Below are 15,102 nucleotides of genomic sequence, written 5' to 3'. Positions count from 1 at the left end.
GCTGTAGCCCACCAGAATCCTCTGTCCATGGGGATTCTCCAGGCAAGAATACTGGAGTGGGTTGCCATTTCCTTCTTCAGGGGATCTTCCCGACCCAGGGATTGAACCCAGGTCTCCTGCATTGAAGGCAGATTCTTTACCATTTGAGCCACCAGGAGGGAATGGATACCCACCGCAGTATTCTTGCCTGGAGAATTCCATGGACAGAGGAGCCTGGTGGGCTACAGTCCATGGGGTCGAAAAGGGTTGGACACGACTGAGCAACTAACACTTTCACTTTCATTCCCTGGAGGGCTGCAGTGGACAGTCACTTATGCACCACTCCTGATCCAAGGGCCAGCGACAACTTGTACTTAAAGGGGGACATAGGGTTTATTAAACAGATAAATAAGAAACAAACATAATGAACATAAAAGGGAGCTACCTGGGGCGCTCAGACTTCTTACTAATGCTGCTTCTGGGCTCTCTTACCTGTGAGCAGAGAGCTGAGAAATTTGCCTTCGAAAGCAGAGTAGGACAGAAGAATCTAGAACCTTTTACAGTTAGGAGCTAGATGCAGACCCTTAGGAGTGGCTATTAGAAGAGATAAGAGAAGGGATGTAGAAGTGAGACAGGGCGTGTGGAACCAAGTGCTGGAAACTGTTTTTATCGAGATCTTTTCCTGTTTCCTTGCTTGAAGAAATAAAAATAAATGAAAGAGCTTCTCCAAAAAAAGTTTTTCTTAAATATTAAGTATTCAGTTTCCAACTTAAGTATGATAAGAAGAACATACTACTACTACTACTACGTTGCTTCAGTCGTGTCTGACTCTGTGCGACCCCACAGACGGCAGCCCACCAGGCTCCGCCGTCTCTGGGATTCTCCAGGCAAGAACACTAGAGTGGGTTGCCATTTCCTTCTCCAATGCATGAAAGTGAAAAGTGAAAAGTGAAAGTGAAGTCACTCAGTCGTGTCCGACTGTTCGAGACCCCAGGGACTGCAGCCTACCAGGCTCCTCCGTCCATGGGATTTTCCAGGCAAGAGTACTGGAGTGGGTTGCCATTGCCTTCTCCAAAGAAGAAGATAACAAGAATAATTTAAGAAGAAGAAGACACAGTTTTCTTTAAGGCAGAAAAACAAAGAAAAATGGATTAGAACTAGAAAACATACCTTGAATAGATAACTAGTGGGAACCTGCTATATAGCTCAGGGAGTTCAGCTCCATGCTTCATGATGACCAGAGGGGTGGGATGGTGGTGGGGAGGGAGGCTCAAGCAGGAAGGGATGTATGTACAGCTGATTCACGTCACTGTAGAGCAGAAATTAACATGACATTGTAAAGCAACTATACTCCAAAGAGAGAGAAGTCGCTCAGCTGTGTCCAACGGTTTACAACCCCATGGACTGTAGACTACCAGGCTCATCCATCCATGGGATTTTCCAGGCAAGAATAGTGGAGTGGATTGCCATTGCCTTCTAGGGGATCTTCCTGACCCAAGGATTGATAGCAGGCAGACGCTTTACCATCTGAGTCACCAGGGAAGCCCAAGGTATACTATACTCCAAGGTATACACCAAAAAAAAGATACCTTGGTGGGTAAAGACAGGATGGGGAGAAGGAAGGACTTTGGCTGGGCATGGACAGGGTGAGAGGGGAGATGGGAGTGCCTTGGAGGAGGGGACAGGAAGGCCAGCAGGGAGGGCAGAGCAGAGGGGCTGGGGAAGCCCCTCTTGGCGGAATGGCAGGAGACATCTGGAGCGAGGGGGGCCAGGAGCCCAGGGCAGCTTGGAGGTGGGGCTGCTCTTGGTGCTTATACTCTATGGGCTCTGGAGTCAGGTCCCTCCCCCACCCCGAGTTCCAGGGTTTCCTGTCACCTCTAAGCTGTGTGACTCTGGTCAAGTGACTCGATTGCCACGTGCCTCAGTTTCCCCAACAGTCAAGAGGGATACTGTTGGGGTGGCCGAAAGGTTCATAACGGATTTTTCATACCATCTTACGGAGAAACCTGAATGAAATTTTTGGCCAACCTAATAAGTCATACATGTTAAAAAAAAAAAGTGTTTGATGCCTAGGACACATTCATGAAAGCCAACTCTCTTGCCCGTTCTCTTGATCCGCAGACTTGAGAGGGTTACTCTTTTGCTCAGCAAACAGCGAGCACTCCAGTGCGTTCACTGACTGATTTGATTTCTGTCACAGTTGAAGACCTTGCATGTATTGAGCTTTCTGTGAGATTACGGATTAGTTCCCCAAAGGGCGGCGCTGTGGCTGCAGCATTCATGCGGCCCCTGAGCCCGGTGACCCCTGTTCCACCCACTCAAGCCCAGTCCTGTGCGGTAGAACATCCCAGAAGGAGGCCCGCAGCTAACCCTAAGAGGTGCCTGGTCCATTGCAGGCCCTGTCTGCCCCCCATGCAAGATCAACTCAAGTCTACAAGTGTGGGCCTCAGAACCTGGGACCCGGCTTAACTTCCTCAACACAGTAATGATCCACGTGTCATCTTTTTCCTTTTCCCTTTTTCTTGTCTCCTCATCATTTAGGAAAAAAGAAAAAAGAGGGAGGCAGGTAAAAACACTTTTATTCCCTTGCAGAAAGACTATGTTACTCCTCATTGGAAAATCATGGAATGATGGAATTTCTTCCTGTTTCCATCTTCCCAAGTTTGTATTAATAACCTGGTTACTCACCGCTCTCGCCCCCCAGAATTGGTGGCGATGTCGCCCTTTAGCCAATTTCTACATGTTGGGAGATATTCCACACCAGCCACCCAATGGGCAGTTGCCACCTGGCCATCCTGGGGATACCAAGCTGCCACTCCTCATGCCCCAGCCAACCAGCAATGACCAGCACCTCTTCCCACAATGGCATCTGCTTAAGGAGGGAATCACTGGTTGTTTAGACCATATAAGGCACTGTCCCTAAAGTTTCTTTCCTTAGCTTGCTTGCCCAGTACAAAGATTTTTAAATTTTTTTCTTTAACCAAAGATGTGGGGGAAAGAAAGTGATCTGAAGTCTTTGATACTAAGACTACAGCACCTTTGGGGAATCACATGGCCCTACCCACAACCATGAAGGCAACCAGAGGAGTTCAGAGTAACGTCCTCCCACGCTTACGTTGAAATCATGTGTTACGCCATTCTGTTCTATCCAACCATGTGTTGATCATCCATAGTCACTAGGGTGAGCAGGACTCGCCCGTGGCCTCCCGTGCTGTGGCCCCGCCTCCGGGTACATTGCTGTCCCTGTTGTGTAGAAGCTCAGTACCGAACCCTTCTTATCGTAGTTGGTTAGGAGTTGCCATACAAGTTAGGAGGGTGAGATGCACCGTCCTGGCTCCCACGGCCCCAAGCACTCAGACTACAGAGAACTCCTGAACAAGCACTTTGCAGCCCCTCTGGTCCCCTCTCAACTTCCAGGTCCATTGCTCCATTAGCATATAAATAGCCTTCTCTCTTCAGAGCTCTCTTAATCCGGTCAACTGCAAGTTGGCCACAGGAGTGAAGCAGTGAAGCACAGATAGTTCAGCCCATCATTTAAACCTGGCTTTCATGAACATAGTGGGATTCTTTTCCTGTGGCAGTTGATTTGCCATCTTCATTGTGTTTGTTTGATCTGAAATTGAGCCTCCACGGCCCTTGGCCACAACAGCTTCCCTGGGTGGTAGCACTGGTCCTGGAAATGGATTCAGGGCTGGGGCCAGACCAGCCTGGATGGACCATGCATCAAGCAAGACATCCACCCAGGGATCATGTCCAGATTATTTTTCTTTTTAAGAAAGATTCTATATATTTCCACACGAAAATATTGTCTTTTATACTGACTTGTTTGGCAAAAAAAAAAAAAAATTTTTTTATTTTTAGTCTTTCTTTCTAAGAGCCAGCAGATAACCATCATGCCAAAAAAAGAAAAATGCCCCAGGGACACCTCTCTGTAGCACTAGACTCGTTTCTTTTTCTGTCCCTTGTCTCCCACATAGATGCTTAGTGGCCCTGGGTTTGTGCCCCTCACACACATCCCATTTCTGTGCCACCTAGACGTGTGCCATGTTCCCATCAGAGAGCGCGAAGGTGGGGTGCTCACTTGCTGCGTTTCCGTGCAGAGCGCTGAGGGTCCGCAAGAAGATGTCTGGGGAGAAGATGCCCGTGAAGATGATCGGAGACATCCTGACGGCCCAGCTGCCACACATGCAGCCCTACATCCGCTTCTGCAGCTGCCAGCTCAACGGGGCCGCCTTGATCCAGCAGAAGACTGACGAGGCCCCAGACTTCAAGGAGTTTGTCAAAGTGAGGAGCCCTGGCTCAGCCAAGCCCCTACCCCCGCAAGGGGCCATCCGCAGGCAGCTGGTGTGCGGTCGCATGTGCACGGGAGGCCAACAAGGGCGAGGTCTCAGCTGCACAGGAGGGGGGGCTGGCCCCACCGCTGGGTATGACTGGGGCCGTGGGGGTGGGTTTGGCGAGGGACCAGCGCTGACCTGGAAACTCCAGTCTGCAGTCCAGGTGCACGTGGTGTTCTTGCAATACCTATTTAAAATCCTTTGTCTCATTTTCAGGCCTAGGAGGACTGGCAGGTCTCAGGTCTGCTATTCTGTTTAATCTGAGTATCTTCATTTCTCTGCTGCTCTCTGCCCTTTGCTGCAAAGGGAATCCCAATGGACCCTTTAATTTCCCCGCCCTAGTTGGTTCTTTTCCATGAGCTCAAGCCCTAGGAAGTCATGGGGGGTGAGTGTGAGATGACAGGACCTCTGCTTTGTAGGGTAACCAGGGTCTGGAGAGTCATGTGTGACCAGGGGACATTGTGGGGAGGGGACCCCAAGCTGCTGGGGGCCTCGGGCTTTGGGCCTGCTGCCCTGGGACCCGGCCTTGGTGGGGATGGTCCCTGCTGGCGGGGCCCGCCCCCCCCCCCCCATCAGCCCCCACCTCTCCCAGAGTGGAGAGAGGAGACTAAAGTGACTTGTGCTAAACAGGCACATTCTGATGAGTGGGCAGCAGAGTCAGCATACTAACGACAAGCTTATCTTTGTGCCTTCTGGATTTGAGGTGGGGGGAGGCTTTCCCACCCTCCCTGTAACCGTGTTTGTGGCATCATCACTGAGAGGGGAATGTGCCATCTCTTCTGGGCTACAGCACCACGTGTTCTCGTTCTTTCTTTCTCTCCTTGTTTCTAATATTAAACGCTTGGATTTGCTATCCAGTGAATGGAACGTCTAAAGTCATTCTAAAGAAGAAACATGGCCAAGAAGTAGGCCTAGGGTGGGCTGGAGACTGGAGGTAGTGCTGGGCTGGTGGGTACCATGGGCCACCTGGGGGTCCCCCAAGGGCCAAGGGTCTCCCCTGGGCGCAGGCAGAATGAGTCCATCACTGCACGCACTTGAACTTCAGGGAAACGCTGACCTCAGCCCAGGGAGGGGCCTTATTCCCCTCCCCTGCTCGTGCCTCGCCTCATCACCTCTCCCGGCCTCATCCCTGTGGGACTTTGTCCTGCCTTTGGCAGCTGCAAAGAGTTCCTGGAATAAGGGTGTCCATGGCTGGACCGGGTCCAGGTGCTGACAGGCCCTAGGGCATTAAACCTGTTCCTAAGGCATTAGCCTGACCAGAGAGCTGTCACCATATAACCCCCGTGACTTATAGAACAAAGAGTCACCTTTTGGTGCAGAAGGACTATTGTCCTCCAGTTCAGTTGACAAAAGCGGAAAGAAAGAGGTGAAGGAGTCCAGAGTGGAGACAACCGGAGTCCCAGGGGCCTGAGCATCGCGTCTCAGCTTCGCCATCCCCACCCTGCCTGGGGGCTCCTACCCGCGGGTGCAGTGAGACTTGGGACTTGCAGTGTCTCTGGCACTCAAGGGCATTCTTTTTCTGACCCTAGAGTTTTGCGACTCTCCTTGTTCTAGGAATGCTGTAGAGTTTTGGCAGGTATCCAGATGGGCTATTCTCTGTAAAGCTAGAATCTCATCTCTGGAAGTTAGGAGCCTGGAAGGTCTGCGGGACCAGGGAGCAGGGGTTAACCCTGCTGCTGAGTCACACCCACAGTCAGCTCCCACCCTCCATCTGGAACATGCCTCCACCTGGCCCAGGGCAACCAGCCCGGTCCTTCCAGCTCCAGGCTCCCCAGTTGTCGTCCAGATAAATGAGACAATGCGATGGGTGGGGAGTCATGAATAACGGTGTGATATCACTAACCGGATTTTGCAGACTTTTTAAGTACATTAAAAAAATATATATCTTTTTTTTCAGAGACTGGCCATGGACCCACGCTGTAAGGGAATGCCCCTGTCTAGTTTTATACTGAAGCCTATGCAACGAGTAACGAGATACCCACTGATCATTAAAAATGTAAGTAACTGCCTTGCCTTTTCAAGCAGAAGAATGCTATCTCAGCAGGTCTGGGATCTGGGGTCATGGGCAGGTTCCCAGCCAACACACTGGGTATCTGTTGTGTAGAAACCGTATACCAACAGGCTGTAGGAGGTGTCTGCATGGTAACTCCGAAAGAAAAGCTGGATTACTGTGAAAGTGTTAGTCGCTCAGTGTGTCTGACTCTTTGCGACCCCCATGGACTGTGGCCCACCAGGCTCCTCTGTCCGTGGGATTCTCCAGGCAAGAATACTGGATCTCATAGCCAGTCCCTTCTCCAGGGGATCTTCCCAACCCAGGGATTGAACCTGGGTCTCCTGCATTGCAGGCAGAGTCTTTACAGTCTGAGCCAGCAGGGAAGCCCCAGAAAGGTTTATTGTGAACAGAGCTAATAATACACACATCAGCTGTGCAAACAAACACGTGGCTTCCACCTTGTAAGTCAGTTCTTTCCCTAATACAGGCAGGGTCTTGATGCTTTGGTTTTCCTAATAAGAAAGAGAGAAAAGTGAAAAGAAAGTGAAGCTGCTCAGTCGTGTCCTACTCTTTGGGACCCCACGGACTATAGCCTATCAGGCTCCTCCATCCATGGAATTTTCCAGGCAAAAATACTGGAGTGGGTTGCCATTTCCTTCCCCAGAAGATCTTCCCCACCTGGGGATCGAACCCAGGTCTCCTGCACTGCAGGCAGATGCTTTACCATCTGAGCCATCAGGGAAGCTCTAAGAGAGAAAAGAATACAGTTTCCACCACCTGTCTTCAGAAAGCCATTGTGAGATACTCTATGTTGATATTAGATGATTGTTGTTCTCCTGTCATTTCAAGAAAGCCAATGCCAAAAGAAAAGAAGAAATTAGGGTTTCAGTGTGCCCATCCTTAAAGTGAGTGAACAGACTTAGACACCCTCTGAGCCTGTGATTCTGTAAGCACAGGGAGGCTGGCTTGTGGAGAGAGGTTTTAGATCTGGTTCCTTTCAGTGAGGAATTTAGAAACCCACATCTGTAACTGGTGTGCTCACTGCTTCCGAGGTGTTGTTGCCTCTTGAGTCTCTCAGTGGCAGAGTTGGGAAACATATATGTGTGTATACATCCATACACACTGTTACATACACATAAGTGTACAAACATATATTTAAGATCATATATGTATATGTTAGAAGCCATGAGTTCACACCAATAGTTCCTGTTCTAATCTGATATCATAGAATTTATTCTAGCCTTCCCCCTTTCTATGTATATAACTCCCTTCTCCATGAGAAGCCTTGCTCTCATTATCCTCAGTATATTTACTTATTTGCTGAATCCGCTTATATGTCACAAGTTTCTGTCTCATGTAAGCATCTCCTCAGTCCAACCCCGGTTCTACCCCACAGAGTACACTGTGGTCACATTGGCTGAGTTAAATAATTAGTTTTGAAAGACGCTTTCAATCTACCGTTTCCTTTTCTCCAACATATGGTTACTATTAAACTAATTCAAAACTTTGTTTACTTTCCACAATATTTAGTTGCAAATTGATGTTGGAAACAAGTTTTTAAAATGGGCGTTCTAGATCTAGTCAATGGGAAGAAAAACAAAAAAGAGGAGAACTGAGAAGCATTCGTCTTAAAAAGGAAAAAACCAATTATCATTCTTTGCAGAAACATGATTTCCACCCCCTTGAGAACCCAAAAGAATGATCGGAAAACTAGCAAAACTAAGAACAGAATTTTAAAAGGTGGCCGTTACAAGATACAGATGGAAAGCTGCAAAAAATATTCTTTATAATAGTAAGATGGGGAAATTCTTAGCACGGCACCAAAGACAGAGCTTTAAAGGAGTTAAAGTTGCAGCAACTTGAAAAAAAATACTTTCTTCTGGGAACAACTAGATGTTCATTAAGGAGAGTACTTAAAGTGGTGAATCTGTACTATGAAAGAGACTTTTATGTGTTAGTTGGAGTGATATCTAGAAAATGCTATTAAGTAAAACAAGCAAACAGACAAAACCCCTCACAAGCCATCCTGCAGTAGGGTCTATTTTGGAAAAACTCTGGGTGGGTATTAAATGTGTGTGGAGCATCTAAAGGGATGCCCTTTGCTCTGGGCATGTTTCCCTCTGAGGCAGGAAAGCAGAAGGGAGACAGCACAGTGGTTCTCAATATTCTGTATTATTTGAATCTTGCATATCAAGAACATTATTATTTGCATAAACATTTTCTTAAAAAATTCCGTGTAACAAAATATAACAAACATTAAAAGACAAAGGACAGATTTAAACTGAGTAAACACTTTAACTGTATCCAAGTAGATACTGAAAGATACAGAGATCGTGTGTGTATGTTTGTATCTAAAGCATTCTTACAGCTCAAAAAGAAAAAGACAAATACCCTAATAGAAAAATAGGTTTTAAAAAAAGAAAAATAGGTAAAATCTTTAACTAGGCATCTCTGAGAGGAGTGTGGAATAGTAGTAAAGCATGTGTTGTTAGGAACCAGGCTGCTTGGATCCGAATCTCCCGTACCACTGCTGCGTGTCCTTGGGAGGCTTAGCTTACCTCTCTGGGCCTCATTTCCTTTATCTGTAAAATAGAGGCGTTGATAGTACCTACTGCGTGGTGTTCTGAGAAAGTTAAGTGAGTGAATGAATCTATGTCTATCTGCCTCATACTAAGCAGTACATAAATGTTAGCTTTCTCATTTAATGTACTTATGCACTAAATGTACACAAAATTCAAATTCTCTGGTAATGAAAGAAATGCATAACTGAACAAGAAAATATATTGCTTTTGGCTTGACAGGTGCGCATTTATTGGAAGGACTGTGAGTCCACAGTGTTGGCAGGTTTGCTCATGGAGGGTAGACTGGTTCAGCCTTTGGAGGGTGATGTATACATCAAACTCCATGTTCTCTTTGGCTCAGCGTTTCCATCTCTAGGAATTTATTCTAAAGAATTAATCAGAGAAATACTGAAAAATATGAAGTTTTATGCATTGTGGCTCATCCTTACAATGACATATTATAAAATCCTATAGAAAATGATAAATATACTTCAATAAAAATTTTTTAAATTATGATTTAGATTCATGTGAAGTGATCATCATATGATGATCTATAATTCATATATATTAAATAACATGCTATAACTGCCATGAAGTGGGGAAAAAGAAAGTACAAAATGGTAGTGTAGTATGGCAGTGTGATCCAATTTTTATTCTTAAAAAATTATATGTATTTGTATCTGGGCAGAATGTATTAACAAACAGAATGTGTATGTGTGCTTAGTCTCTCAGTTCAGTTCAGTTCAGTCGCTTAGTCGTGTCCGACTCTTCGCGACCCCATGAATCACAGCACGCCAGGCCTCCCTGTCCGTCACCAACTCCCGGAGTTCACTCAGACTCACATCCATCGAGTCAGTGATGCCATCCAGCCATCTCTTCCTCTGTCGTCCCCTTCTCCTCCTGCCCCTGATCCCTCCCAGCATCAGGGTCTTTTCCAACGAGTCAACTCTTCTCATGAGGTGGCCAAAGTACTGGAGTTTCAGCTTTAGCATCATTCCTTCCAAAGAAATCCCAGGGCTGATCTCCTTCAGAATGGACTGGTTGGGTCTCCTTGCAGTCCAAGGGACTCTCAAGAGTCTTCTCCAACACCACAGTTCAAAAGCATCAATTCTTTGGCGCTCAGCTTTCTTCACAGTCCAACTCTCACATCCATACATGACCACAGGAAAAACCACAGCCTTGACTAGACGGACCTTTGTTGGCAAAGTAATGTCTCTGCTTTTCAATATGCTATTTTCAGTCACGTCCAAATCTCTGTGTCTTCATGGACTAGAGCCTGCTAGGCTCCTCTGTCCGTGGGATTCTCCAGGCAAGAATACTGGAGCAGGTTACCATTCCCTTCTTCAGGGGATCTTCCCAACCCAGGGACTGAACATGTGTTTGTGTGTCTCCTGCATTGGCAGGAGGATTCATTAGCATTAGCGCCACCTGGGAAGTCAGTGGACAGGAAAGACCGAGATTATTATCTGATGGCACAATTAAAGGTGTTTTTTTAGGTTCTTTATAACTTTCTAAATTTTCTAACTTTCATACATTATACAATAGTACTTTTACAATGAGAAAAAGCAATATATCTATTTTCATTTTTGAAAAAAAATGAACTCACACAATCTGCTATGTGGGATTCCTGTCTAGAGCAGTGGTCCTCAGACTCGGTTGTACGTTAGAATTACCTGGGAAGCTCTAGAAAATTCCAAAGCCTGAGTCCTACCCCTGGGGATTTTGATATGGTCAGAGTTAAGGTCAGGACTTTTCAAAGGGATTTGAATGTATAGCCAGGATCCACCCAGAGCTGGAGCTGTAGTTTGGAAATGATTGTGAAAGTTGCTCAGTCGTGTCTGACTCTTTGCAACTCCATGGTCTATACAGTCCATGGAATTCTCTAGGCCAGAATACTGGAGTGGGTAGCCATTCCCTTCTCTGGGGGATCTTCCCAACCCAGGGTTGGAATCCAGGTCTCCCGCATTATAGGTGGACTCTACCAGCTGAGCCACAAGGGAAGTTGGGGAACTCACAATACCTAGATTGGGTGTTTTTCCCAAATCGAGTGCCTACTTAGGACCTTAAACCAAAGTATACCTTGGGGATGAGATATTATTCAGGGTAAAACCCACTTGAATTATTTATATGTGGACAGTGTTAACCACTGAGTCATGTCCGACTCTGTGACCCCATGGACTGTAGCCCACCAGGCTCCTCTGTCCATGGGGATTCTCCAGGCAAGAATACTGGAGTGGGTTGCCATTTCCTCCTCAGCTGATCTTCCCAACCCAGGGATTGAACCTGCAACTCTTATGTCTCCTGCCTTGCAGGCAGATTCTTTACCATCTGAACTATCAGGGAAGCCTGTATATGGATAAGGCATGAGCAAGTGCACACTCAACATGCCCCTAGTACATTGCAAAGTGGCTTAGGATGCTTCCTCAGTCTTCATGTCTTTCCCCACGAGGACTGTTTTCAGTGTCCTCAGACTCCTTTGAGAATCTGATGGGAGCACCATCAAAGGGCCAGGTACTCTGCAAAGTGCTTTCTTGTATCAAGCCACGTAGTCCTCCCAACAACCTTATAAAGGAGGTTCTGTGTGCTGTGTTTAGTTGCTTAGTTGTGTCTGACTCTTTGTGACCCCATGGACTGTAGCCTGCCAGGTTCTTCTGTCCATGGGATTCTCCAGACAAGAATACTGGAGTGGGTTGCCATGCCCTCCTCTAGGGGATCTTCCCAACCCAAGGATCGAACTCAGGTCTCCCACACTGTAGGCAGATTCTTGACCGTCTGACCCACCAGGGAAGCCAATACTGGAGTGGGTAGATTATCCCTTCTCCAGTGGATCTTCCTGACTCAGGAATTGAACCAGCATCTCCTGCATTGCAGACAGATTCTTTACCAGCTGAGCTACAGGGAAGCCCAAAGGAGGTGCTAGGAGTATCCCTATTTTTCATATGAAGAAAATGAGGCTCAGAACATTTATGTGACTGACCCATATCATGACTGGTCAGTGGCAGAGCAGGGATTTTTAATCCAGAAGCTCTTGCTCTAGAACTGAACTCTTAATTGCTGGTCTGGAATGATCCATTCAGAAAAATGCACCTTTGCTCCGATGCACCCACTAGCATGAAGTTCCATAGGTACACAGATGCCTGCAGCTGTGCACGGACTCAGGGAAGAATGATTCTCCTTGGAGGAATCCATGTGGGGTGTGATACTGCCCTTGCTGCAGCTTCTGCCCTCCTCATACCCCAAGTATAGATAATCTGGCAGCCCCTGCTCCCATAGGGGTCCCATGCCAACAAAGAGTGGCCTTCTCTCTCCATGTCGTTGCCAAGGTGGGTGCTCAGAGCTGTAGCTGTAAACGTTGGCAGTGTCTAGGAAAGGTCTGTACAGAGCCCTCTCTCTGCTGGGGCGAGCCTTCCAGAACAGTGAACCCCAGGCCTGCTCGCTGCCTAAGGCTACTGTCTTCTGTTCTCCGATGTAGATCCTGGAAAACACTCCTGAAAACCACCCAGACCACAGCCACCTGAAGCACGCCCTGGAGAAGGCGGAGGAGCTGTGCTCCCAGGTGAACGAAGGGGTGCGGGAGAAGGAGAACTCGGACCGACTGGAGTGGATCCAGGCCCACGTGCTATGTGAAGGCCTGTCGGAGGTAAACCTTGGGTGGGACCTGGGCCGCCCCTCTGTGTCTCGGCAGCCAGCCGGGAGGAGGACGAGAAAAATCGTGAATCGTCCTCTTCTGCAACCTCCAGTTTGCTAATCTCTCTCCAGCTGCATCTGATCTGTTGTTTAAGCCATCTACTGAGTTTTCAATTTCCGTTCTTTTCTTTATTTTTTGTTCTCAGTTGTTTTCTTTTGCCTTTTCAGCAGTTCTAGTTATTTCTCTAACCTACTGGTTTTTCTTGTCTTGTTCCTTTCACAAATGGCCATTTTTAAACTTGTGTGAGAGCTGTATTGTGGTTACAAATTCTCAGTAATCACAACCAACCTTGTGGTTGGTTGGTTAAGGCAAGTTCACAAACAAGCAAATTTTCTTGCTATTCCCATCTCTACTGAGTTTACTTGTCATTCTTCCTCTGTGATACAGCTTTCTGGGATCTCTTGTTATGTCCCTCACCTCATGCAGACACTAGATATATCTGTTTTCTCCTTCTCCCCCCAGTAGCCTTTAAAATGGAGGCTCAGGGTCACCAGATTTAAGAAAGACCCTCAAAGCTAAAGCCAGCTTTGGTGCTCATTTATCTTTCTGGGTTCACATTTCCATGCCATTTTCTGCTTCTGCAAATTGTTTTTGCTTTTATATTTATTTTTACCAGCTTGCTTGTGTTTAAAAAGTACAGTTCTATATTTTTTAATTCCATTTTAACATTTTTCATTGGTTGAGTCAGTCTTTAGTCCACGATACTGCCAGAAATACCCTCTTATAGTATCTGATTTTCTTCTTGACCCTAATCTTTCCCTTAGTCTCATCCACTCTGCTGTTCTCTCTCTTTGTACACACCCACCCATCCACACACACACACACACATTCATGTACTTACACAATTCACTAGGATTTACCAAAATGCCCAGGCAGACCATCTCCCTTACCCACACTCCCCATGACTCTTTTCCTCTTACGAGCATCAAAGACATTCCCTACCTGAGGAAGTTACCGCACTGTTACCTCCCTGCCCTACCTCCTGTCCCCTTCAACGTAGGTGTGGGATAAGCAGTTATGGAAGCAGCCATGTGGAAACCAAGGTGATGGATGTGGGTTCCCATTTTGGAACTGTGTTGATATGCGATCCAGGGGTGGTCACTGGTTGGTTGGCTCCGTTATTCATTCATTTATTCAGCACTTACTGAGCACCGGGCCCATGTGCCTTGCTTGGTACTAAACACTGCTCAGTACCAACCATGAGGACATGAAAATCAGTGAGATGTGACCTACCCCATCTCAAGAAACCTGCAGTCCTGGATCACTTAGAGGTCCAACATTTACAGCACAGTGTGAGAAATGATGAGGCAGATCCGGGTGCCAAGTGCTGCTGGACACTGGACGAGGAGGAAGGAACAGTCGTGGAGGATTCAGGGACAGGTTGAGAAGGTGAGACTTGGCTGTGTGTTCAAGGATGAAGATATCTCCCCAGGAAAGAATCCAGGGGAGAGCATTTCAGTGGAGGCCTCAGCCTGTGCGGGGCGTGGGTGAGGAGTGGAAGGTCACAGGCGATAGGCTTTCAGGCAAGTTGCAGGCAGGGCACGGAAGCACTGCATCATTCCGAGGAGCACTAAGGTGATCTTGAAGACAGTGGACTTGAACTGCTCCTGGATCTACTGAGCTGAAGGGCCACTGTGCACTTTTTCTTTTTTAAAAGATGTTCTCTTATCTTTTTCTTTCTCTCTCTCTCTTTTTTTTTTTGGCTGCACCATGCAGAATGTAGGATCTTAGTTCCCCAACCAGGGAATCAACTCTGCACCAGTAGTGAAAGCACAAAGTCCCAACCACTGGACTGCTAGGGAATTCCCCACATTGTGTACTTTGAAAGGGGCCCTTCCCTGAATCTCATGGCTGCAGTCACAGGACTCAGTGAGGCCTGAGTCTTCATTATAAAACATTAAGAATAGGAACTTCCCTGGAAGGCCAGTGGTTAGGACACCATAATTCCACTGCAGGGGGCACCAATTTAGGGGAACTAAGACCCCACCCGCCTTGAGGCGCAGCCAACACCGCCACAAAACCTTAAGAATAAAATAAACTCTTGTCATTTGCTTTCTGTGGTGTATATACCCTCTTTGAAATAGACTGTTGTCCTTCTTAAGTGACCAGTCCTTCCTGAGTATTGTACACCAGCTTTCTGTAAGGTCTGTTTTGTCTGTATGGTCAGGGTTCGTGGTCATGGGAACGAGGCATGTTGGCTTCCATTTCCTGGCCCAGATCTAAGCATACACCAGTGATTAAGTTTCACATAAATGCTGTCTTTGGCATTCTTGTCTTAAGATCAAGAACTCTAAAGACGGTTTCCAATTCACATATGTTCGGTGTCAGTCTGAATAACTGGAGGCTCTGACCTTTGAGTAAGAATAAACCACACCACCTCTACCTCATCCAAGTGACTCACTGGATTCATTGCCCCAAGTGGCTTGAACTCCCTCTTGGCAAATAAAAAGGACTGGATTGACCTCCAGGCTCTTGTTCAGAGGCCCACTCTTAGAAGGCTCCCTTTGGGGTGTCATCTTCAGTTGTTCGGGCTCCCTCAGAACCTCA

At 47.1% G+C, this 15,102-nt stretch overlaps 1 protein-coding gene and 1 non-coding gene across 8 annotated transcripts in view; one reads left to right on the top strand and one right to left on the bottom strand.

Moving 5' to 3' along the window:
* Positions 1-15,102, top strand: part of ITSN1 (intersectin 1) — a 246,746-nt gene that overhangs the window by 216,616 nt on the left and 15,028 nt on the right. For 6 of the 7 annotated variants that reach the window (XM_027557093.1, XM_027556377.1, XM_027553336.1 and 3 more), the window contains 3 exons: positions 4,080-4,263; positions 6,211-6,309; positions 12,340-12,507. In XM_027557093.1, the coding sequence (XP_027412894.1) occupies positions 4,080-4,263; positions 6,211-6,309; positions 12,340-12,507 (451 nt within the window). Of the gene's footprint in view, positions 1-4,079; positions 4,264-6,210; positions 6,310-12,339; positions 12,508-15,102 lie in introns of those variants that run through there. The other variant, XM_027557887.1, reaches the window with a different exon arrangement.
* Positions 6,977-7,048, bottom strand: TRNAC-GCA. Its single transcript has one exon. It is a non-coding gene; the product is annotated as a tRNA-Cys (tRNA).

Source organism: Bos indicus x Bos taurus, chromosome 1, assembly GCF_003369695.1.
Source record: "Bos indicus x Bos taurus breed Angus x Brahman F1 hybrid chromosome 1, Bos_hybrid_MaternalHap_v2.0, whole genome shotgun sequence".
NCBI classification, from domain to species: Eukaryota; Metazoa; Chordata; class Mammalia; order Artiodactyla; family Bovidae; genus Bos; species Bos indicus x Bos taurus.
This window is presented reverse-complemented; position numbering and strand designations above follow the sequence as displayed.